At 44.1% G+C, this 25802-nt stretch overlaps 1 protein-coding gene and 1 long non-coding RNA gene across 4 annotated transcripts in view; both read left to right on the top strand.

Annotated features, from left to right (window-relative positions):
• The first annotated feature begins 733 nt into the window (after positions 1 to 733).
• On the top strand, positions 734 to 18476 carry PPP1R17 (protein phosphatase 1 regulatory subunit 17). Of its 2 annotated transcripts, none has more exons than XM_047763845.1 (5): positions 734 to 1476; positions 6595 to 6721; positions 9506 to 9658; positions 11083 to 11235; positions 17718 to 18476. In XM_047763845.1, the coding sequence occupies exons 2-5, from the start codon at positions 6640 to 6642 to the stop codon at positions 17795 to 17797; spliced, it is 468 nt and encodes a 155-aa protein (XP_047619801.1). In that variant the 5' UTR covers positions 734 to 1476; positions 6595 to 6639; the 3' UTR covers positions 17798 to 18476. The 2 variants fall into 2 exon arrangements, with proteins under 2 accessions (XP_047619801.1, XP_047619800.1); XM_047763844.1 differs by lacking the exon at positions 734 to 1476 and adding an exon at positions 4981 to 6161.
• Positions 18477 to 23783: 5307 nt separating this feature from the next.
• Positions 23784 to 25802, top strand: part of LOC125117725 (uncharacterized) — a 37181-nt gene continuing 35162 nt past the window's right edge. For both annotated transcript variants that reach the window (XR_007132701.1, XR_007132702.1), the window contains exon 1: positions 23784 to 25414. This is a non-coding gene — a long non-coding RNA (uncharacterized LOC125117725). The remainder of the gene's footprint in view (positions 25415 to 25802) is intronic.

Raw genomic sequence — 25802 nt, 5'->3', positions numbered from 1 at the left:
AACATTCGAGCCTCTTCTGTGAGAACCCATCTCTTGAGCATCGGTGGTGGGTGGCCTCTTGACTGCCCTCAAGGGTCTCAAGCCTTTCTAGTAGGTGCTGATCCCCACCTGATCTCCCAGACTCACCTTCTTGCTCTCGACGCCCAGACCAGTGACTACCAACTTCTGTTGCTCCGATCAGCACAGGGCATTTCCTCCAGTGAGCTCCCTGGAAACACAGACCCTTCCCCTCCCTCTGACTGCATGTGACCTACACCACACACACACCCTTGCTTAAATATTCTTTGGCCCCAAGCCTTTCCTAGAGTGTATATGGATTCCTAACATTAGAATATTTCATTTCATTCCTTTGGAGGAGCGAATTTTTCCTGCCTTCCATACCCCACCTATATGGTGAGGGCTGCATTCTTTGTTATGTTTTATTTTTTTAAAACACTTTTTTTTTTTTTGGTCTTTTTAGGCCCTCACCCACGGCATATGGAAGTTCCCAGGCTAGGGGTCAAATTGGAACTGTAGCTGCCGGCACAGCCACAGCGACTTGGGATCCAAGCCACCTCTGCCACAGCAACTGGGGATCCTACACCACAACTCACGGCAATGCCGGATCCTTAACCCACTGAACAAGGCCAGGGATCAAGCCCACATCCTCATGGATACTAGTCAGGTTCATTACTGATGAGCCACAATGGGAACTCCGTGTTTGTTTTTTTAAAAAAACACTCTGGTGAGGAGGACTGCAAAGTGGTTAAGAGCATGGGTTCTAACATTCAATACCCAGCTCCAGCCCTAGCCTCACCATTTACTAGCAGTGAGAACTAGGGCCCCAGATTCCACACCAGTGGGATGGGCATGAGGAAAACGGCTTATCTTGCAAGGGTGTTGTGAGAGTTGATACTTGTGAAGAAGAGTGCCTGGCGCGTGGGAAGCCTTATGGAAATGTCACTGTTTGCTGCAATTCTTCTCATCATGATTCTCCTCTAAGACTCAACAGCGGTGAGGGAGAGTACTCTGAACTTAAATTCAAGTGGATTTGAGGGTCGAAATTAGTAGTGGCACCTTTGGGGCAAGTCCTTTATTTTCTCTGTGCCTCAGCTTCCATATTTGCAACATCAAGCCAAAAAATCCCACTGCATAGGGTTTTCATGGGGATTAAAGGACCTGGTTGGTTTGTTTGGACTTCTTTAGCTTTGCACATTAGGTCCTCAAAGCACTACTCTGTGTGTTGTTTTTGTCATGGACAATTATTATAGTTGGGAGCGGTGGCTGCAAAATGAGTCCTCTTTCCCTCTCCATCCCCCTTGCCCTGGCGCCTGAGAAACAGAGCATCCCCATGGCAACAGCGGCAGCTGGTCCCTTGATAAGAGGCTCTGGAGCCAGGCAGCATCAGCCACTGCCACTGAGGAGCCGGCCCAGCTTCAGGGAGGAAGCTCTCTCTCACCATCCTTTGCCTTCTCATCTCAGCCCCTGTACCGATTGGTAAGTGCTTTGGTTTTTTACTCTGAGAACTTTTATGGCAAGAAAAGCAAGTTTCCACTAAGTTACAGCTGTTTTGTGGTTACTGGAACAAAGAAGGCTGCATCTGGTGGTGTGGGGCATGGGGGTTGGGGGTTCTGGTTGAGGCAGGTGCACTTTCTGGAGCAAAACTAAGCTAAGCCGGGGCTTGCTGGGGAGCAGGGAAAGTCATTTTTCCAAGGAGTAGAGTCCTGAGTTCTGTAAGAGCCTGAGTGCTTGCAAATTAAATTGTGAAATTTCACAGTGAACACAGATATATCTGAGTATTCAAAGCAGTGTAAGGAGGCTTATCTTTCAAGGCCGGGGAGAGTGTTGTTACCAAAAAACCTCTCTATGTCCTACTTCCAGTAGGAGTCATTCCTGAAGGAATATTGCAAATTTAGGTCTTCTAAATGAACAAATTTGATTTTAAAATATGGTATTTTTTGACCTGAATTCAGTCCTCAGGTTGAAAAAAAGATGTGCAAAAGATGTGGATTTTATATAACCAGAGGCTCCTTTAACCAGACACCACATTGGTCTGCGGCCATAACCTTCTAACTTCTTATTCCATCAAGTACATCCAGGCCTGGCTACTTTGGGGATATTTTTTAGAATACCACAGGCCTGAGCTCAGTGTCAGCTCACTTCTGAGGATCAGTATTATGTTCCCAAAGTCTGGAAACATGTATTCTGTAGTTGGTTTATAAATTGGATTATTCTCATCTCATCATTAGCTTCAGAAAAGGCCAGAGATAAGGTGGAGATAATTCCATTTAGATATACATGTTGTAATTACAAGGGGAAGACAAAGAGCAAAGAAAGCAACTCACATACTTAAAATGGTAGCATGTGCTGGGATCTGGGTTGAAAGCTTGACACATGTAGTACTGTTAATACTCTCAACGCTGGAGAAGAGCCACTGCAGTTCCCATTTCACAGATGTGGAAACTAAGTTTCCAAGAGGACATAAAACTTTCCCAGGTTCACCCAGCTAGAGAGTGGGACAACCAACCAAGCATTTGTTTCTACCTCATATTACCTCACAGCACCAAATGCTTCCAGTCCCTGAGCCTTTTACTGTCTATAAATTAATCCAGACCTTCTAACACCCAACTGCGAAATCTACCCAGTGTTGACAGAATGGACAAGATGGCCAGATCAGCTTCGGATCTCAAACTGAACTGACCAATCTTTTTTAGCTGCAGAAATAGCACTACTGTCCTCCTAGTACAGGTACCAGCTCTGAGCTAGCAGACACAAGCCCTTCACATGGGTCCCGGTTTCAGCAGGCTGCTGTGGCATGCCTGTCCTGCAACTCAGCTGGCTTCCTTCCCTCACACCCAGTTCCCTGGACCTTTCAATTCCTGTTCTCAAAAGAGAAAGAGACCTTTGTCGTTCATAACCTTTGTGTATCGTGAATCAATATCTCCTCCCTCAGTGGTAATTTGCATTTACAAATATCTCTCTGAGAAGAGGGATGTAAGAACTAGCAAGAGGAAGTTGCAAGAGTTTAGCCTCAGGAACCTGAAAACCTTCTCAAACCCCCAAAATGCTCTTACTTGGTCTGTTGTACATGCTACACCAAACCACCCACATTCTCTCAAACAACAATGAGAAAGATAATTCAGACCGACAACCCTTTCTTGTCTAATGGAGAAATCTGAAAAATTCTGAAAATCCCCAGTTTTTGTTGTTAAGTTCAACATAAATTCATTTGGTAGCAAAACCTGACATGAAAGAGATGAATCATCTTGCAGTCTTTATTTATACAATTTAGTGCAAATGTTGGTATTTTTGCTGCCGAAGTAATGCCTGTGACTGTGGTGCTTCCTGAGACCCCTCTAAGGTGTCACATAGTAAAAATTTCCTATTTTTCCACCATACATGTGGCCCCAGTCTTTTCAGGAGAGGGTGGGCAGGCTGATACTGACAGTCACAGTGGCAGTCTGAGTGTCACTGTGCAAGTATTAAAATTCAGAGACCACACCAAACCAATAAGTGGCATGAGACTGCTAAAGAGCCACAAACCTTTGATTGGAAACCAGTTTATAAAATATCCCAAAGCATCTTTTAGGTCTCTAGGCCCCCTCAGTAGGAATCTGAGGACCAGGGGACCAGGTAAGTTTAGGTGTGAAAGAAGGAGGTGATGCTTCAGAAATTCCCAAATTACAGCAAGCTTCCGAGGGAGATGATGAAAGCTTCCCTGGGTGGCATGACAAACACAGCATCCATTTGTTGTGCTTGGGGTGGAGACTGAATTAGAGAGAGGCAGGCACGGGCAGAGCAGGAATAGGACGTAGAAATATTCCGTTTCCCAGTTCAAGAATCAGACTAGCTCCTGACTCCCAGCCGCTCAATTGCCCTGAGCACCCTTCTCACTGAGGATAGAAATGCAGAGAGGGTAGGGGATGGGGTCATCTTATACTGACATTCGGCAGGCAGGGAAAATGGTTAATGAGTAATGGTCGTGGTAAATTAATGATTATGAATAAGGCGACAGTAAACTCCAAAGATCTCACTCCTCCACGTGGTTGTTCCTTTGTGTGGAGGTTCTGCAAGAAGATGGCAGTGACATCATCCACGATGAAAGTGTCTTCTAATCCCGTGGGTAAAACACATCCCTGCCCAGCCCGAGGCATTTTCTAGATAAAATCCCAAGCGCGAGAATCCTCTCAGCTCCCTAACAAACAGAGGCTTGAAAGAAAGTCATTCTTTCACTCCCACTGATTTAAAATAGTGTTGTTTCCCCCACAGACACCAGATGCTGTCCTTGGGAGGAAACGTGTCAGTTTTATGACTGATCACCAAGGACTCTCCCCTAGTCCAGGGACTCCTGACGCTTGAATAATTTATCTCCCAAGGGCAGCCTCCTCTCTCTCAAGTCCAGTACTGTGAGAGCCAATTTGCAGGCCAGCCCATGGCTCAGCATCTAGATGAAAGGAAGGAGTCAGTGATGCTTGGAATTTTTCAGTTCAGCAGCTGGTCTTCATCAGCCAACTCTCTAGTAAGGTATAGGCGACGTTGCGTGACAATGACTGCCGCTCACTCGGGACCTGCAACATACACAGCATGTAGCTAGCCTATTTAATCCCCCTGGTAACTCTACAGGTTTGGGACTATTATGTCAACTTTACAGAGAAGAAAACTGAGGCCGAGAATGGGGGCAGAAAGCAACCTGTCTCCTTGGGTGGCTGTGGGGGCACCACCAGGATGCTCGCCTTGGCAGATTCTATCGTGGCAGCTGTAGCTTGTTGGGAGAAAGGGCAAATGATTATATTGCACTTGGGCTCCTCTCCCCTCACTTAATTGTGAAGACAGCCATTTCATCAAAGTCGCATGGCTTTTCGTCAAAGGGCTGCGATGTAACCTAGATGTATTTGACTTGAAAGCTCGGATTCAAATTAAATAAGCAGCTCTTAAAGTACACGGGAGCAGCCCTATGATCCAAGTACAAAGAACAGCTGACCTGAGGCTGGAGAGAAGAGGGGTACTCGTGCCAGACAGGACCTAGAGTCGAAAGTAGGAGGCCTGAGTTCAAATGATGATTCTGATCCTAAGTCTGTAACTAAGCTCTTTGAGTCTCAGCTCCTTCTTCTAGAGAATGAATGTTTTGACTAGATCCTCCACGGGGTGATCTTCAGCACAAAGTTTATGACGAGACTTTCTGCACCAAGAGAGGGAAGACTGTGTAGGTACACAGCCCACATCTGAGGCTGTGACTTGGCCTCCAGACCTTAGCGCTGAGCCCATTCATCCTAAATGATGATCCCATAATTTCCTCTCCATGCAAGTAGGTGACGGCCAGCCGCCCAAGTTAAGAGCACACTTCCTCATGGTCCCAGGGAGTTGGCAGTCTCTATACAAACACTGAAAACAGTGGTCTGAGTTGATTTCTGCTGAAGTCATTCAGTACCATCAGTCTGCTTAGAATGACACTAAAAGCTGGCCCAAGTAATCTGTTAATGGCTCCATCTGCTAAGCAATGATCTCAGCTTGCAGGGGGAGAGGTCCTTCAGCCTTCCCAGAGAACACGGGCTTATTCCTCAGAAGACAACTGACTTAAACTAATTCCATGAGCTTGTGCATGCCAGTGACCCAGGAATCTCATGAAAAGAGGACCAGTTGGGTCATTTTCATCTTATTCCTCTCCAACCATTCTTACTATGGTAGGACATGAGCAATAAGTGATCTAAAAGAAACAATATAGGCAGATGCTAATGACGATTTCCTATAAATCTCAACTAATGTGTTTCTCGTTCAGACCTGACACGTGTCCATTCTGAATTTCTACGCCTCCTGGACAATGGCTACAAATAATAGCTCTCGAAAGTTCAATGGATTTGTGGTTTAGAAAAGATGGGTGATAGCAGGAGGGGGAAGGGGAACAGATTAGCTCTAATGTCAGAAATCTCTAGGGAGAAAATAATGAAGATCCATTTCAAGACTGAGATGTTTTCCTACCGCAGATCTACCACCGTTGTAATATGGATGAGAAGGAAGTCTCATTACTCGATAGTTATAAGCATGTAATAGTAGAAAACCAGAAGCCTGGATCAGTTTGGATCCAAAGGAACCATTGTTTTAAGCGTCTTGGATGTCTAGTGGAAGTATGCAGAACTGAATTGGGATCCAAGCTTGGTTATGTAGTAGACATGCAACTAAATAAAGTAAGTTTTCTGATCCTCGCTTTCCTCGCCTGTGAGGTAGGCATAATCCTACTTTGCAGAACTCAGTAGAGAACATATAGGCTAGATTTAATCAAGTTTTTCTGTAACTCTTAGCTAACTCATTTTTAATTCAGATATTGCAGATTTTCAGTCTGAAACTCCCACAGTACTTCTGTAAAACGGCAAATATTGGACATTTGATAAGTGACAATTACTGATAAATCTGTGTGTGTGTGTGTGTGTGTGTGAGTGTGTGTGTGTATGTGAGAGAGATTCATTCATTTTGGCTTACATCTTAAGTTTAGAGTTTCTAGTGGCTAAGTAGAAAAAGCAGAGTTAAGATAGGAGAACATAATAGTAAGTGCTCAGTAAATATACTTGTTTAATAAGTGAGTGAACAAACAGAAGACATACTAATAGACTTGTTTCTTAGCCTTCTGTAGGGCTGGAGAAGAAATCATACACTGACCCGCCTTGGATGATGTCCACTGAGCAAGTGCAGCCCCTGGAGCTCTCAGAAGACCGACTGGACAAGCTCGACCCTCGCTGTGGCCACTTAGGTAAAGGCTCCAGTGTGGATGCCAATAGCGGAAGTCACAGAGGGGCGTCTCTGCCATTCAGTTTGCAAGCAAGTCAGAGGGAAGGTCCTGAAACCTGATAGTTTGTGACTTCTGGTGACAGCCAGCACCAGATGGACAGGCAGATAGCCATGGGTCTGTGGGGTCTGCCATGTAAATATTAGCTGAAGCACTGGAGGGAAGTTCATTAGAATTAAAAAGAGAGACAAAAGGCATTGTCCTCTTTTTTGGGTCTGACAGAGTCCCAGGCAGAGCATTTTTGAGGCAATAAATGGAACGTAGCAGAATAGCTTGTTTCCAGTGTGTCCCAGCACACGTACACCCCATGTGCGGTGCCAATAAAATATTTCAAATATCTCTCTTTGCCTATCAAGGCAGAATTTTAAATAGCCTTTTTCTGCTTTATTGTCAATCTGTTTCCTTTCCAGAACTGACTTTTTGCATAACCTTTGTAATGAAAATACCAGGAACATTTCTGCCTCTACTCCATTTCTAAAAATGAGACACTCAGACTTTTGATGGATGGGCCTTTTGCATATTCATAGCCTTTGTTTATGCCTTGCTTGGTTATGATGCCCTCCCATCCCTGCCTCTCCCCTCTCCCCATTTACCATCAAGATATTTTATATTCAGGACTTCTTCGAAAATGGGAAAAAGTGCAATCGAAGTAAAAGCTAAAATTGAAGGAAATGTCTTGTTGTCTGTGCAGCGCCCTGAGTGACATCCTGGAATTGAATGGTGACCCACTACAGGTCCATAGCCAGGCTGTATTTCCAGAGACCCCACTGGCGCATAGCACCCAGCACCCATTCTGAGCCACTTTCCTTCATTCAGCAAATATCTACAGTGTAAATAATATAAGAGGAGATTAACTGTGCTCTGTGTAATACATTTTTTAAATTACATTTTCAGCCAGTCATTAAGATACATAGTCCCAAGAGCCTGGATTTAATCTGATGCCATAACCTGCCAACAGTGGAATCTCAGAATTGTAGCTGGCACCCCTTATTTATTTATTTTTTTTTTAGCAGTGGCACCTGTGGCATATGGAAATTCCTGGACTAGGAGTCAAATTGGATCTACAGCTGCAGGTGTATACCACAGCCACCGCAGCACAGGATCCAAGCTGCATCTGGGACCTGTGCCACAGTTTACAGCAACACCAGATCCTTAACTACTGAGTGAGGTCAGGGATCGAACCTGCATCCTCATGTACTAGTTGGGTTCTTAACCTGCTGAGCCAAGACAGGAACTCCTAGCTGGCTTTATAAACCTCAGGTTCTTTATTTGAAAATTAGGGGTAATAGTACCTTTCCTGTGGGCATTGTGTGAAAACTAAATGAGATAATGTATGCAGGATTGTGTGACTATTTAGCAACTAGTAAAATATAGGTATTGAAGAATCAGAAAAGGCGTTGGTCCTTCCTACACACTGGACTGATGTGAACCACCTAGTACCTAAGTCGTAGTAAATAAAGTCCCCCTCACCTTCTCTTCTTGTGTGCATATAAATTAAAAGCATATAGTCCAATGCCCTACACATAGTACAATTTTGATAAATATTTATTAAATTGAAATGATTGGATGAAACTATTAAAATCTAATGAGAGAGGCAATTAAGAATAAACTTATTCGAAGGCTATATCATCTTAAATCTCTAAGGAAGCTCTATCTAGAGCAGATGATAAATCATTATAGAAAGAACAAGTGCTCGAACAATGATGGGAAGCTCAAATGACAGCAAGATAAACCAAAACACGGGAGTAACACAAAGCAGAGAAAATAATTTAATGGGCAAGGAATGATCAGGTCGAATTTTTGTGTCCAATGACATCTGATGGACACAATGTAGAATCCAGGCTGCAGAAGCTTGAGTGGGGTCCTACAGGGGACTAGGAGAGTAAAGAGCTTCATAAGACAGGACGATCCGGGGTTAGGATGGGCAAATAGGACCACTGCAAAGCTGGGGGTCAGTGACAAAGCCATTGCTGAAGGATGAGTGTCAACCATTGGTGTGCCTTGGCCAGCTGTGGGAGTGAAGGCGGTGGGGACCAGACTGGGATTATCACCACAAGACCAGAGAGAGCACGAGGCTCCATACTGGCCGTTGGGCTCTCCAAAGAGAGCAAGGCTGGAGCAAAGGAAATTGAGAAGGAGCACTTGGGACAGAAGCTGTTCTGGCGTCAGAAATGTAACTTAAACCCTCCCTGTGGCTTGCTGAACTGTATTTTAAACTTCCTCTTTCCTTGATTATCCACCCCATTTGAGGGCTCTTCATTTGGGGTTGTCTAGAATTCTAGTTTTCCCTTTTACGACACGTGTTCATGCATATAAAGTCTTCTGGGAGTTCCTGTTGTGGCACAGTGGAAACGAATCCAACGAGGAACCAAGAGGTTGCAGGTTCGATCCCTGGCCTCGCTCAGTGGGTTAAGGATCCAGCGTTGCCGTGAGCCGTGATATAGGTCGCAGACTCGGCTTGGATCTGGCGTTGCTGTGGCTGTGTCTGTGGTGTAGGCTGGCAGCTATAGCACTGATTTGACCCCTAGCCTGGAACCTCCATATGCCACAAGTGCGGACCTACAAAGACAAAAGACAAAAAAAAATGTAAAGTCTTCTATAAAAGAGGCCACAAAAAAGAAATGCTTGTATTTTTCAGACAAAATGACTTCTACCCTTACTATCAGGTATAATTGGAAACCAACCAGTCTGTGACCAGACCCTTACTCATGTTACTTTCTTTTTTTCTTTGTATCTTGTCAAAATCAGATGATCTTTCAGACCAGTTTTTTAAGGACTGTGATCTCAAGAAGAAGCCAAGAAAGGGGAAAAATGTCCAAGTCACCCTGAATGTTGAATCAGACCAGAAAAAGCCAAGGAGAAAAGATACACCAGCCCTGCACATCCCACCTTTCATTCCAGGTACCAGACAATGAGGTCAATTTGCCTATCTGTAAAAAGGAACTGCTTGCCACTGGATCACATCAGCCTACAATTTTTTCTCCTTAAATATTTGGATGTTCTTAAATCATTGGTACAATCTCTGCATATACTTAGTTACCATAATGCCAGCCTCTATAACATACAAATTCCAAAATATTGGTGGATAACACAAGTTTACATTTCACTCAGCAGTGGAAGTTGTGGGCAGGGGAGGCAGGTTGTGCTCCAGACAGTGACTCAGGGACTCAAGCTGACAGAGTAAAGTCACCGTAAACATCACTCCAGCAGGCCCGGAGCAGACAGAACGGAGGGTTGGCAGGCAAGTAGCCCATCACTTCCTTCAGTGGCAGCCCTCACATGACTGCTAGGGAGGCTGAGACATATAGCCCAGCTGTGTGCCCAGGAGAAAAACAAAATGGTTTGGTGAACAGCCAAGGAGTCTCTAAAACAACCTTGCACGTGACATGTGACACTCTCTTATTTCCCAAGGTTTCGTTTTTTTCTTATTCCTGTCCCCCCTCCCTCCAAGCCATGTGTTTAATGTCCTCTCTGTTCACAACCCACGTGGAAGGATAAACAAATAGAACACAGAGCTTTCTGGAAAGGAACTTTTTTTCATTCTATAAGAAATAAGAGAAACGCAGAAATAGCTGAAATATGCAGTAAGAGGCAATGTCATAAGGAGGTTCTCAGATAAAGACCCTGGGATTTCAGTCTAGGCAGTGGACTTTGGAAAGTTTTGGAGAGGAGGCTGTTTTTAGAGAGTTTGTAAATGATGGGGAAAATCTTCATGTGTAGAAGAGAGGAGAGGAGACAAATGCGTGGAAGCAGGGAGCTAAATCAGTCCTTGAAGAGTACAGCATGTAGCTTGTGGAGCAAGGACTGCCCCGTGGCTCTGACAGGGATGGACTTTGGTGGCAGACAAACCTGGGCTCAATTCCTTGGGCTCATGTCTTTGCCTCTCTTTCCTCAGCTAGGGGGTTGTGGTAGTGATACTAAATTCCTCAGAGTTTTGTGAGGCTAAAATGAAATCAGACACTTAAAACCCTTTGCATAGAGGATATTCTCTAGTGTAGCCTCAATAGATACTAATCTTATTATAAAGAAACCACTTTCATTTTTTAAAAGTTTAGGAGTCCCCTTGTGGTGCAGTGGGTTAAGGATCCAGTGTTGTCATTGTAGCAGCTCACTCAGGTGGCTGCTGTGGCATGGGTTTGATCCCTGGCCCAGGAACTTTATACCATGAGTCAGCCAAAAAAATAATAAAAATAAAGTTAAATTAGTTTGAAAAAATATATTGACTGCCATCACCAGTTGTTTGTGCAAATGTGGATGCAAAGTCCTTGTGTATCAGGAGATAAGTATTTGACCCTGTTTCTCCCTCTGTTCCCCTTTCTATCCAGGTGTGCTTTCAGAACACTTAATTAAAAGATACGATGTCCAAGAGAGACATCCAAAGGGCAAAACGAACCCAGCTCTTCATAACACGGACCTGGAACAGAAAAAGCCAAGGAGAAAAGACACGCCTGCCCTGCACGTGTCCCCCTTTGCATCAGGTAAAAGAGCTGGTGCAGGACATTTGCGGAGGATGCTGGGAACAGGTCAGGGGTCTTACCACCTGGAGGTGCCACGGGCATGGCCTTTGTCCTGGCCCCACAGTCTGTGCCTCAAAGAAGTTCCCAGGGGAAGAGCAGCATTGACTGCTGCTTTTCAGGTTTACTTTCATTGGCAGCTCCCCTGGGGCTGACTTGGAGATGGCTGAGGATCAGAGCATCACTCATGCTTCCGCAGAACTGGTTAGATTCACTGAGCCAATGAAATAGAAAAGTCAGTGGTCCTTGAGAAGAGTTTAAATACCCTAATCTTCAGTCTTCCAGGGATCATGCTGATGGCTGATTCAAGACTCCTGGATATTCTGACCAACTCCCCAACAGAAGATAAAGAGAGAGGGAAAGAGAGAGGAAGAGAGCTGCAAAAATAATGCTGGCTCTCTCGATATGTGTCAGATCGAGCCAAAAAAATCTTGCTGAATTATGTGTGTAATCCCACACCATAAGGGAGCCAGCATGGGAAGTATAGTCCTTTCCCTAAAAATTTTATGTACAAGTTGGGGACGAAGACATGTACATTTATGATTAGAGTTTAAGACAGAGTGCATGCATGCGTGTTTCATAGACAGTCGGGGGTGCGAGAGTGGCAGAAGAGAAGGTATACTTAATTGACAATCTACTAAATGTTAGGTACTGAGTTTGGCGTGTCTCGTGGATTTTCCAAAGTTAACCAAGTAACACAGAAAAGTGACTATTATCTCCCTTTACAGATAAAGAAACGGAGAGAATTTAGGTAACTTAGCCACTCTAAAGTCTTCTGTTGATGAAATGGATGGATGGATGGCTGATTGGTTAATTGATGAGGATGATTAGAAGGATAGATGAATGGATCAAATTATGCTCACATCAAGCACTGTTATGTGACAGAGCTGGGGCTCTAAGCCACATCTGTCTCATCTATGAGCAGTTTTTCCTTTCACCATGCTATGGTTTGGACTTGAAGTAAAATAGCCATCCAGCAGGGACACTTTGGAGAGGAGATGCGATTTGGTTATTATAAAACTATATTTTCCCATTATTTCATTTAATAAAAAAAATCAAAAGACAGCTCAGAAGACCATGAAATAGTAGTCAGGGGTACATACAGAGTTGCTGATTTCAGAGATGAGCCAGGCAAGGAGGCACTTGTCTGAAGAAATGGAACAAGGAGGGGTTGGAGGGTCTGAATCTGCCTCAGCCATGCTTCTCATGGGTTACATCCATTCCTACCTGCACCAATGCTTCTCCCCATAACAGGTATCATCCTCCAAGCTCTGCCTCTGTCCACGTTCCAGTCACTTTTTAAGACTCCATCAACTGCCCTATTTCATTTCAGATAGCGTGACAACCTTCACTCTCCCTAGCCAGATCCTTTTATGAAATGCTGAATATAAAAGAAACTCACTTTACTTTCTGTCTTGTCTAAAGAGTGACTCTTTTTCCACTCAGAAAAAGGTCAGCCAGAGTGGGAATGAGGCAAAAGCGTTCATACAACTAGGTACCACATACTCAACCCTCATATAAATATATATTATATTGACCATTATTGTAAGTTTAAAAAAGATAATCATTTTAAAAGCAGATTATTAATTTTCACTATGTAGACCAAATACAGGAGTCAATCTTAACAAAATAATAATTTTTAAAGGAAACACTGTCTATAATTCCAAGTAAATAAAGCAATTCAAGTTAGGTTAACTATGTATTGTTAATATAAGGAGTTGGGAAGTTACTTCAATAAATAGAGAAGAATGATTTCCATTTAAAAAAGAAAAGAAAAAAGACTCCATCAGCTTAAAGTCCTACCAACAGAGCCCTTCAAGTCCAAAATGAATCTTTTCAATTCTGAACTAACTCTGTATTAGAGCTGGGCATGCAAAGACCAAAACGTTGCCATCTCTTTAGGTATTGTCTTTATAGTTCTTGTTGCTGTTATTATAGCTGTTATTTAAACTGGTTTACATCAAAGACGTTTTTTGATGGGAATTCATGAGAACTGGCCTGGGATTGCCCTATGTTGCAGGTCTTGACCTTGATATCTGGCCCAGTGTCTCCTATGTAGCACCTCTCAATAAGTATCTGCTGATTCGATATTCTCTTTGTCAATCATGATTTGGCATTTTCAAGTTCTTCATCAGGAGACTGATTCTTTTCTGCTCATTCTTGTATTTGTTCTTATTAAAATCCTTCTAGCAGAAGACTTGGTAGAGGAACAAAAATATTTATGGACAGAGAGTTACCTTACCTTGAACAAGGGCTTTGGAGTCAGAAAGGTGTAGGTTTGATTTCTGGTTCTGCTCCATTCTTGCTTCATGACCTTGGGCAACTAACATAAACTATAAGAGCCTCCTTCATTTCATCCTTCCCTGAAAAGAGGACCATAAAATCTGTCTCCTAAGGTTGTTATCACAACTAAATAAAGTATATGAAGTACCAGGTACAATTCCTGGCTTGTTGAAAGTCTTCAAAAAATATGAGTTTGCCCCCATTCTCTTTGCAACCTGATATTCTTTGGCATAAGTTAAACCATTTCAAAAGGAGACTTTTTCTAGCCACAGTGTCTTACCTCACTATAGAAGCCTACTGATTCAAGGAACTTCCTAAATTCTTGAGTCCTATTTCTCTGACAGCAGAGGCTGCCTACATCCCAGTATCGGCATCCTAGGAAAGCAGCTCCCAATTAAATAAAAAAAGTTTATCAAAGAGTGCAAAGTACACAAGAGTTGGAGGAGCAGCACTGTATATTCACAGACTCTATACACAGTATGGAATTCCTTGAGTCAGCAAATCTCTGTATTGCAAGTATTTGCAGTTATAGATAGTGTTCTATGACTCCAGCTTTTATTAGCATATTAGCTGAAGTACTTTATTTTTGAAGAGCCTTTTAGTATCTAAAGATTTGGCAGTAATCGAAATGCTAGTTAAGCTGATAAGGATAGAGCCTTCAGCAGATGTTCAGAGAGACTCACATTGGTTCTAGTAAGAGAGGAAATCACAGAAGAATGCACACCAGAGACATCTCCTCTCATTAGCCCTTGGCAAGTGAAGACTGGACAAGGATTGGCTCTCTCCTCTAAATCTCTTGCTAACTACCTTCATTCTCGGAGGTTAATGAGCTTCTGTGATGGGTTCCAATTGCCAGACAACTCCTCTGAGCTATGAGGAGTAACCTCGGGCTTCCTTGGCAACCCAGGGTTTCCTTCCAACATGGCCCACAGTTGCCAGGGCCAAGTGTCTGCACTGCAAGGAGCTTTGGTTTGGGATTGGTCAGATCCAAGTAGCTGAGACCTGCTTAAGAGGAAAAGTCTTTAGTTGAGGTCTCTGGCAAAAGGAACCAGAGAAAAGAATGAATGATGAAGCTGGAAGCACTGAAGAGAAGCCTCCTGGAAAACTGGCCCATGAGCCATTAAGGCTTGGAGCTAGAAGTTCAGTGTTATACTTGCAGAAAGGATATAGATGTGTCCTTTGAAAGTGACACCTCCTCTGTCCTGTTGGGAATAGATCACTCTGGTGTGGTTTCCCAGGAGCTGTGGTGTCACAGTTCTGAGTGCCTTAGATCTGCTCACAACTGTAATGCAGGTGACCAGCTGTAGATGGTTCTCTGGTTGGGGTCATGGCCTAAACCAGCTTGTTGCAGGGGTTAATTGACCCTTGAGAGTCCTTGGACTGACCATTTTGGCCTTAAAAACACACCAAGTTCTAAGAAGCAGCCAAGTTCCCTAACCTCTCCTACATAGCGAATGGAAGGAAAAGACCTGACATTTTTTAAATCCCTGCAATCATCCAAGCCCTGTGCTGGATGTTAGAACAGCCTTTGAAAATCTCATCGTTTGGTCCAGGGGAGACGGATGTCTTGTCTAGTGATTCCTACAATGTGAAAAGTGCTTTAATGGAGGTTCATGTAAGGTGTGGTTGAAGCATAAAAGAATGTTGGCCTAAATCTGTCCTGCTGGCATCACCCCCTGTGGGACATGCAAAGTATGTTTCCTTCAGTTTTATAGATGAATAGGCTGGGGCTCAAACAGGTTGAGTGACTCCTCCAAGTTGGTCGGACACAAAAGGCAAAGCTCTCTGGCTCTGGATCATTTCCTTCAATAACACACCTCTGCTTCCACAGGAAATTGTGAGGGCCGGGACTGGGTTAAGTCAGACAGACTGGTGTTCATCAAACCTCATTCACCAAATAACCAGTGCCATGAGATGAAGCATCAAGAATACGAATACAAAAAATAAGAAGAAGAATACAGGGACAACCTATAGATGCTACTGATTCAAGCCTCATCCTAAACAATGAGATCCATAAAAACAAGATTTTGATAAGCTGCCACATATTCTTTTCATTAATGACATTAAAATGAATGCTTAATTATACTAAATACAAACACCAGTTCACTTTCCACTTGAAATAATCTCCCAAGTCCCTGGGGGAAGCCTAGCCCACTTTGGGAAGGGCTGACCTTGATGATTAAACCAGCTTCCTCCCTTCCCTGAAATACTAGCACTTTTTTTTTTTCTTTTGGCCCAGATACTTGTATAACTAGGTGTCAAGAATTCCCAAAGTAATCAAAAATTAAATGGAATCTGAAATTTAAAGGCTCCTGTTCACCTTGAATCCACATTAAATTTAGTTTAATGTAAAAAAAAAATTCAGAGTTCCCATCGTGGCTCAGCAGAAATGACTCTTGACTAGCATCCATGAGGATGCAGGTTCGATCCCTGGCCTCGCTCAGTGGGTTAAGGATCTGGCATTGCTATCAGTTGTGGTGTAGGTTGCAGATTCAGCTTGGATCTGGCATTGCTGTGGCATAGGCCAATGGCTACTGCTCCAATTCAACCCCTAGCCTGAGAACCTCCATATGCTGCAGGTGCAGCCCTTAAAAAAAAAAAAAAGACAAAAAATTTTTGAGAAGGAGGGGTTGGGATGCTTGAGGCTCAGCCTAGCTAACTTTATGTTCTTCTACCAAGATGGCATCAATTCCAAATAAAAATCCAAACCTCTATTCTGCTGGTATAAGAGAAAATATCTCCTATGATGTTTCATAAGTGATGTATGCAAAAGCCTTAGTTTCAGCCAGACTCTTGAAATTGTTTTTCTCCTCCAATAAATAGTAGCTAATTGGTAAAGAACCCACATGAACAAACTAGGGACTGAAGCAAATGAATAGTCATTAAGATCAACACACAGTTTGCATTAACTTGCCACTGAATGGAGTCCAGGGTTGTAGAAAGGGCTCTTGTGGTGCTCAGCTTTCCTCCCTCAAGTTTAGATCTTTATGAAACGCTTCATGAACGGAAAGGTCTCTAACTATGAGAAGGAGGCAGTGCAAAGCAGTGGTGGGAAAACAAAATTGGCTGGCTGGGGAGGGATGACAGAAACCACGGCAGAGTGGCCTTGAATCACAGCTCTCTTTCCTTTTATTAAAACGACCTCCTCTCACAATTCACAGGAGGCGCAGAACCACCCAGATCCCCCTTGGATGGTCTTTTCTGGGCTGATCAGTCCAAAAAAATGGTACTCAAGATTACGAATTCCCCCCTAGAGCAGTAAACTTTTAAAAACAAGATATTGTGGGGTCTAACACAGGGGTTTCACCTTCAGATTTTTCTTAGTAAGGATGCTGACAAAACAACCATCTAACGTCTCTGAAATCTGATAAAAAGAAAAGGATGTATTAGTCCCCCAAATTAGAAAAAGAACCATCTTAAACTAAAGGACAACTTTTACAACCGTAGCCATAGAGCCGTATGAAAAATTTCCTTATTTTCTCTTTTTGCTCTAAACCATGCAAACTTTACCAGCACTGACATTTAGAAATGGCATGTTCAGAATCTCAGCTCAGTATTTTTCCCAGATGTTAGTAAAATGTGTTTAGCTTGACTTCATGAGATTTAGAGGTTCTCTGCAAAGGGGAAATAAACTACCAATTTGTGAAAGGAGGGGAAAAACTAAGTTGCTTGCAGGCGGAGCACTGTGCTAAACATTTTTACCTGCTTATTATTTAATTGTCACAATAACCTTTTATATAAGCATTAATGCCCTCATTTTCCATACAAGAAAATTTAGGTCTGAAAGGTATTATCTGGCTCAACCCAGATTAAATGTGTGGCAGAATGAGAAGTCCAAAGCAGTTAGACTCCAAAACTGGTATGCTTACCATTCTGCTGCCACAGGCTTAAAGGCAGAATGTAGAGAAGTGGGTGTAGGTTGCCTCTAACTCCCATGTTGAGCATCTCTGGCAACCAGAGCGGTGTCCTCACTGAGCCACAGCGCCTCTGGGAAGGCCAAATAAGGCCACCCAGCTCCCTCTGTCGGCACCGCTCGCAGGTAGCCTCGCAGACACTGGAAGGTTTCTGGGTTGCTATGCTCCTGTGTACTGTGTCTACACTGTAAGGTCATCTAATATTTTAATTAGAGGACCTAATTGCAGACCTTGCTTTGTGTTTTTCAGGTGTGACCCTTCTCAGGGATGAGAGACCCAAAGTGATCCTGGAAGATGATGAAAAAGACGGTGACAAGATAGCTATTTAAAGCGATTTCCCTTGAGACCACGCGCAAATAGGTTAAATTGGTTCCCTATGGCGACCTAGAAAAAGTAGGCTCATTTCTGCTCTCGTTTTGTCACGTCTGCCTTTAAGATCCAGACACCTTTTCCCCAGGAGGCATGCTGTATCAAATTGCCAGTCACCTCTTTGTCCCTCTGCTCTTTCTGGACTCTGGTTTCCACTCTCACCTCTTGAATTTTCATTTTCTGATGTCGTGGAAAGGAAGTGGGTCATCCTAACTTAGGAGGTTAACAGGGAAGCTTTAGTGCTCAGTGTCTTCATCTCCCGGATCAATTTATGGAGCAAAGTATGAGGATAACACGGGAATCCTTCAGACTTGACCTCACATCATCCAACTGCCGGTTCCAGTGCGGGCTCTCTGCTGCCGCTTAGAAAAGTGAGAATGTTTGGGTTCTAACTCCCTGGTTACTTTGGAGAACATGGTCTTTTGTCTCTTTTATCCTTCCTCAAGAGTCCAAGGGTCTCTGGTGATATTCCTAAGAGCTTTGTAACTGTTACCCTAAAAGTGAATATATGAGCTGCGGGAGTCAAGCCAGCCAATCATGCATTGGTCCAAAGTAGCGCGGATAGAGAGTGCTGGTCTGCCTGGGAAGCTTAGAAATATACGCTATTTATTTATTTATTTATTCGGCTGTGCCCGCAGCATGTGCAAGTTCAGGGGCCAGAGATCAAACCTGCACTACACCAGCGACCTTGAGCTGCCGCAGTGACAAAGCTGGATGCTTAACCCCCGAGCCAACCAGGAAACTCCAGTAATATACCCTATTTACTTTAAAAAAACATTTCTTAACCATGTTGTCTGGAGATTTTGTGCGTTGTGTCACAAGTGAACCATTCCAAACAGTAGGTATCATACCAATGTTGGTGATGAATTTACTTTTGAAAAACTTAGTTCAGATCAGTGGCAGTCCACTGCTATACTTTCAGCATCCCCACTCATTTAGACGCCAGGGTGCTTTCTCGGATGAGAGGGAAACATGTGGTGTAATGAGCAGGAGGCTTTATGACCTCTGCCCAGCCTGCAGTCTGGGTGGCGGGGTGGGGGTGTGCCATGGAAAAGCTTTGCACGGGGCCTCATCCACCAGGTGACTGATGTAAGGAAGGACAAAGCTATTGTTCAGAGGTCTAAGGGTGGCTGTTGGAGTTCCCATTGTGGCTCAGAAGAAATGAATCCAACTAGTATCCATGAGGATGCAGGTTCAATCCCTGGCCTCACTCAGTGGGTCAGGGATCTGGCATTGACATGAGCTATGGTATCACAGACACAGCTTGGATCCCGTGTTGCTGTGTCTGTGCTGTGGGTGCAGCCCTAAAAAAAAAAAAAGAAAGAAGAAGAAGAAGAAGAAGGTATAGGGTAGATATTCAAATAGATCCTGCCTAAAAATGATAAATTTGGAAGCTGTAGATACAGCTTGACTCCAATGGTTTGTTAATCCTTTCTGTTTTCCTGTCCTCACAAATGTGGAAAAGATGCAGGACTCTGTTGGTAATAAGATGCCTCTAGTGATAAGATGCATCTCTATGTCCTGGTGCCTTTCTCCTAAAAATATCCCATCTACCTACGTTTATAAAGTGAAGTGGTTGCAAAAGAAACTCAGGATTGTTTTGTTTGTTTTTGACCCACAGAGGTTTAAAAATGTTTAAACCAACTGTTATTATTTAACAAGGAGAATTTACATAAAAATCCTAGATTGCCAGATTCTCTTGAAAAACCACCTCGAGATCTGGCAACCTGAGCCTGATTTAGAAGCACTGCAAGTGTCAGCAGGCACTAAGCACTGGGTGCCCTCTTAGGAGTAATATAAGTTCTCCAGCTCGCTGTCCACGCCACCTGGCACATTTCACCCCTGAACTTCACCCTCCAGCCTTCACCTTTAAGGAGCCCTTGGTGTAGACCCATACTTTGTGTCTCTAATAATCTCTCTTCAATCCCAGTGCTCTGCTTTCCCTACTGGTGGCCCTAGTCACAGCTTCGGGAGGAGGGGAATACGCCTGTGGCCAGGCTGCTTGTTGAGGCATGAGTGGTGAAACAGGCCACCATCAAGTTGTGAAGAAACCAAATGCAATTACGTGTATGTGGATGACAGGCTGACATCACACTAAGGGATTCCTAGTAAGAAAGCACAGACGAACTCTCATCCTATCAGCTTTGTTGCACAGGCATGATGTACCTGTAGCCATGCCAACAGGGCGTGCTCAATAAACTCACAGGTGCCCAGACAAGCTGTTCTCCTTTCTGACTTCCTGGGGCAGGGGCAGCGGGGAAGTAGACTGGCTATTGAAGATACAGAGGCCTTAGTTTCTTTTGAAACACTGAGCAAGTCCCTGGAACTCTCTGAGTCTGTTTCATTATCTTAAAAATGAAGATAGTAATCCCCACTTTGCCTTCATAGTCTGAGAACTAAATGACATAACATATGACACAGGGCATAATGAGCTTAAAAGCCCTATTCATCTGTCACAGAATAATTTTAAGACATTTTCAGAATATAGACTGTGCCTTTTCTATTGCCAAATACCCGCTGCCTGGGTATTAAATCAGTAGCAATTATATGGACTTTAGTCACAGCATCTGAAGAAGTATTTCCAGTAGGGAGAGCCCATCACTTGCAAAGCTTTGAAAGAAAGACCAACCCGCCTCTGTTCAGGAAAATAGTCTTTGTAGTACTCCCAGCCTCAAAGGAGGGCTTACAGAAATGATGAGGGGAAAAGCCAACCAAAACGTCTGACCAACCCCGGACCTCACCAGGGGATTCGGAGTGAAGCCAAAGGCCCTCCACTCTCCTTAACCTATGTGGCCCTTTTCTAGGCGGGTGAATTAGAGGTTTCATGGTTAGGATTACATTCAGATTAAAGTAGTTCTCAATACATTTGTGAATCACTTCCCTCCAACCAAAAAACCATTATATTAAAAAACTAAGAGCATTACATGAAGCCCACTCCAAAAGAAGGGCCCAATTAACGGCATCCCAACAGAACTGGCAAATCAGTTGGCCTTTTGGTCATTCTGAAGGCATTTACCCCGAGCCCAGGCCTGAGAGGAGGGTGCACTGGACGGAAACACTTAGCTCTCTTTCAAAAGCCCCACACAGGACTTGTGCCTTCATTTAAATCCAGATCCTCTTTAAAAACTTCTGCTGAGATCACACAGCCAACTTCTAATGTTTAGCTATCACCCGGAGAGGCAGAATCAGGCTCCCAAGGATTGAGATGGACCTTAAAGGACTCAAGCAGGGTTTCCTTGTAAATGCAGTTAAGTGAATTTTCTCTCCCAAGCCTGTGTTGTCCATGCTGTTTTCCCTTTCTTTCTTTGTTTTTCTCCCTTTCTTTCTTTCTTTGTTTTTCTCCCTTTCTTTCTTTCTTTTCCCCTTTCTTTCTTTCTTTCTTTCCCTTTCTTTTTCTTTCTTTCTTTCTGTCTTTCTTTCTTTCTTTCTTTCTTTCTTTCTTTCTTTCTTTCTTTCTTTCTTTTCTCTCTTTCTCTCTTTCTCTCTCTCTTTCTCTTTCTTTCTCTCTCTCTTTCTTTTTCTCTTTTCTTTCTTTCTCTCTCTTTCTTTCTTTCTTTTTCTTTTCTTTCTTTCTTCCTTCCTTCCTTCCTTATTTTTTTTTTAACGGTAGTTCCCAGGCTGAATCAGAGCTGCAGATGTTGGCCTACACCATAGCCACAGCAACTCGGGATCCAGACTGCATCTGCAAACTACACTACAGCTCACAGCAACGCCAGATCCTTAACCCACTGAACAAGGCCAGGGATTGAACCTGCATCCTCATGAATACTAGTTGGGCTCCTTACTGCTGAGCCACAATGGGAACCCCCATCCATGCTGTTTTCTTAAAACAAGGCTAGACCGAGATGGCAGGCAGTTGTGAGAATAAATTAGTCAGGCAGTAATTTTCCCTAGCTATATGATGGATTGTGTAGACGCCCTGTCATCTGGTATAAATGAGGCACCTTTGCCACTTGAAATTTTTAAGTGTGGAAATGTTGCTCAGAAAACTCCTGATGGCAGTGAATGAATGCGTAGGAAACAGACGGGCTGAAAATCTCCTTGTCCTGGTCTCCTGAACACAGGACTGCCTTTGAACTGGTTTGAAAATATCATCTTTACAGCAGCTCAGAACACGATAAAGACCATAATTCCTGACCCCTCCCCACCCCACTGCCAAAACCAGGGCAGGAGACTCTGCACAGAAGTGTATTTAAGGGGAAAACAATGTCGTATTTGAAATGAGCTCTTTCCTCAAAAATCCGAGACATTAGCTTGTCTTTCTCAAGCAGAAAAGGACAGGTATTTCCTGACCCCCAGTTCCAGGTCCTTCCAGTAAGATGAGATCCTTCATCCTTCAGGAGACTTGCTGAGAAGCAGCAGAAAGCAGAAGATAACCACGCTCATCCTAACCAGCCTTGCTCTTCCAGTCTGGAGCCAAATGTGAACTTTGAACGAAAACAGTGAACCCCACATCCTCAAGTCCTTACAATTATGTATTAGAGCTCCAGAAAAACAGTATTTATCCATCAAATCCTATATCAACTATACTTAAAATATATTACTGGGGTTACCCTGTGGCATAGTGGGTTACGGATCTGGCATTGGCACTACAGCGGCTTGGGTCACTGCTGTGGCACGGGTTCAGTCCCTGACCTGGGAACTCCCACCTGCTGTAGGCATGGCCAAAAAAATACTATTACTTAGTCGCTTCTTAAATAATGTCCTTCATGAAAAGAACAGTGTGTTCTGAGCCCTTGTATTTGTTCAATCTTTTTCCTCTCTCATCTCATCTGATCCTTGAAAGCAATTGTCAGAAAACTAAAGAGGCAAGGAAGTAGACTTGGAGGAGAAGCCAAGATGGGAACTCAGCCCTCCGAATGCATGGGTGCTGTGATCCTGGCAGCTTCGTGTGGAGGGATGACCACTGTATACAACCGTTGCCAGCTCCTCGCTGCCAGGCAGCCAGGCGAGCACCTATGGGCTTGTCCTGTGTCCTGGAATCACCTTGGGGGAAAGTGTCTGAAACACTCTCCGGTATAAGGAGATTCAGGGTTGTGAGCCCTCCTGGGGTTCTATAACCAAAGCCTTTATGCCAAACTGACCCTCAGCTGGAGCCACCAAAAGGCAGCAGTGACTCAGACAAGGTCAAGTTGAGAGACAGGAGTTTGGAAGAAGCATGTGAAACCTGGAGATGGGGTGGGGAAGATGCAGGATGGGGGAGAGGTTGGGTCCAGTGCTAGATCCAAGGTCTGGAATCTTAAATATCTTTTTCCTGTTCTTCTGTGATTCTGTTAGCCACTTACCAGTAATGCTTCCTGATGGCAACCTGGCTTTCCTTCCTCCCTGAACACTCTGTGGCTCCCAGCTACCCCCAGCAATAAAGCAACCACCTGCTATTGGGGGCCCTGAAGTTTAAGCTTCATTAACTTCCTGATAAATCCACCCCCAGGAGGCAAGAGACAACTGTCTGCCTGCATTGTGAGGGGAAGGGAGCTGTGATGAGGCTGAGCAAGTCTGGACACCTGTTTCTTTCACCCTTTTTTCCAGTGGTTCTCAAATATCATACATTCTCCACCAACAAGTTTTTTCAGCAGGAAGATTGATGCAATTAAAAGGTGAACATTTAGAGTTCTTGTCAGGCTCAGTGGTTAACGAACCCAACTAATATCCATAAGGACGCAGATTCAATCCCTGGCCTCACTCAGTGGGTTAAGGATCTGGCATTGCCGTGAACTGTGGTGTAAGTCAGACGTGGCTTGGATCCTGAGTTGCTGTGGCTGTGGCACAGGCTGGGAGCTACAGCTCTGATTCGACCCCTAGCCTGGGAACCTCCATATGCCATGGGTGTGGCCCTAAAAAAGAAAAGGTGAACTTTAATAAGAGGAGTACTCATTTCAGGAAATTTTTTAAAAAAGTATTCCCAAGGTTCTTTTTTTTTTTTGGCTGTGGCATATAGAAGTTCCCGGACCAGGGATCAAACCAAAGCCACAGCTGTAACCAGAGCAACAGCAGTGACAACACTGGGTCCTTAACCCTCTGAGCCACAAGGGAACTCCTTCCCACAGTTCTTGGAGTGCTGGTGGGGTTGTCCTTCAATGCTGAGTGACTGGTACCACTCTTTACTGCCCTGGGCAATGCTATCATAATTTCTTGTTGCCAAGTTTTCATGTGTCCCGGGAAACGTAGCTCTTCCCTTTGAAAGATCCCTCCATCCTCTCCCCGGCCACACGTTGCCCTCCCTCCCCATCCCCTTGCACGACCACGTGGCTCTGTGTTCCACCTGACAGACAGTAGCTGGAACGAGAACGAATAGCACATGTTCACGGAAATGAGCCATCACACATGGGAAAGGCTTGAGGCACACCAGCCAATGCTCGTTGCCCTGAGGCTCCGGCTCAGAAAGAAAACAAGTACGAAGGCCAATCCCACTCCTCCCTGAGCCTCTCAATCCCAATGGAAAGCTTCTTGCTTCCATTATCCAGTGTTTGGAGATCCTTTTGTTGAAGGGAAACTGTACTGGGAAGACTAACGTGTAGAACACGTAGACTCCGAGGTTCTGAGCAGGATTACAAGGGGAAGCTCCTTGACTCTCCCCTCCATCTCTCCTCCTCCCCATGCCCTCCTCTGATGGCCTTTAAGGAAAGCCTAGCAGGGACTTGGCCAAGCAGGGGCAGAAGCACTGGAACTAGATCATTAGGGAGGCCAAGCATTCCTTCAGCTGCCTCCAGCATGCGAGGCCTCTGTTCACACTCAGCTCCAAGCCTCCTGTGTCGAGTGGGATGAGGGTTTTCATTGTGCGGGTAATGTATAGGTTTTAATATACATGTTTGCAAGCTCCGTCTTTGATACACCCCGTGCATTTCTGAATAGGAACAACGTCCCCGGCGATTCCTCCATCTGAGCAGCAGCCAAATCTGCAGTCGCTCTCCTGTAGAGCAAAGCAAAAGCCAACAATAAAAAAACTAAATAGCAAATCAACAGGGTGTCGTTCTTGAACAAATGCACATTCATAATTTGCAACTGTGTAGTTATAAATCCCCTCCTAGAGCTTCGTTCTAACGACCCAAAGCAGAGAGGAAGCTTTTATTTTTTTCCCTCCATTTGGGTATTGGGTGACAGAGCAATGTGCATTTGCCAACAGTGCAAATATTTATACTCTTCAGTACTTTAAAGCCTTATTTCAGATGTAGTGGAGTTACAGAGAATCAATGCCTGATTTTACCAAACGCTGCCTTGGCAAGAGAGAGAGAGAGAAGGAGGGAGGGAAAAGAAAAGAGAAAAAAAGATCCTAATCCTATCAACTGCAGATATTAATTTTCGAGAGAAAAGAGTATTCTTAATTTGACCCAAGAGGTTTAAAGACGCGGGCTTCATCACCAGGTCCCCAGCAGAAATGCTCGTATGTGTGTGTGACTGTAGGCATGCAAATCTTAACCCCAAATGTTCTTTCCAACCAAAGCCAAGCACACAGTGACTGGGCGAGAGGCAGAACATTCTGGGATCCATTTCGTTTCAATCCCAACCCTGATCGAGAGATGTGGAAGAAGTCAACAGGAAGAGAATTCTAGAACAAAGATTATGTCTGTCATTCAGAGGTAAATGGTTCTCCACAACAGGGCTCGGGTCTCATGGTGCTTAAAGGAGGAAGTAACTCCCATTATTTGCACCGGCACTGACTAAAGAACTCCCTGTGATGGTGGAAGTCTTCTTGGTCCAATATAGTAGGTACCTTGTGCCCACTGAGCACTTGAAACGTGGCTAGTGAAACTGTGGAACTCAATGTTTCATTCTACTTCGTGTTGATAAATTTAAATAGCCGCATGTGGGTGGTGGCTCCCATATTGAGCAATGCGGGTTTGGAGTATTAAGGTATCTATTTCAGGAGGCTGAGGTCAGAAGTAGAATCAGCCATCCAATGGAGCATATAGAGGTGAAGAATTTTAAGTTGGATGATCTTAGCATCCTCATGTCACAAAGACAACA

The sequence above is a fragment of the Phacochoerus africanus genome, chromosome 16, assembly GCF_016906955.1.
Source record: "Phacochoerus africanus isolate WHEZ1 chromosome 16, ROS_Pafr_v1, whole genome shotgun sequence".
Taxonomy (NCBI): Eukaryota; Metazoa; Chordata; class Mammalia; order Artiodactyla; family Suidae; genus Phacochoerus; species Phacochoerus africanus.
Note: the sequence above shows the minus strand (reverse complement) of the source record. Positions and strands in the feature narration are given on the sequence as shown.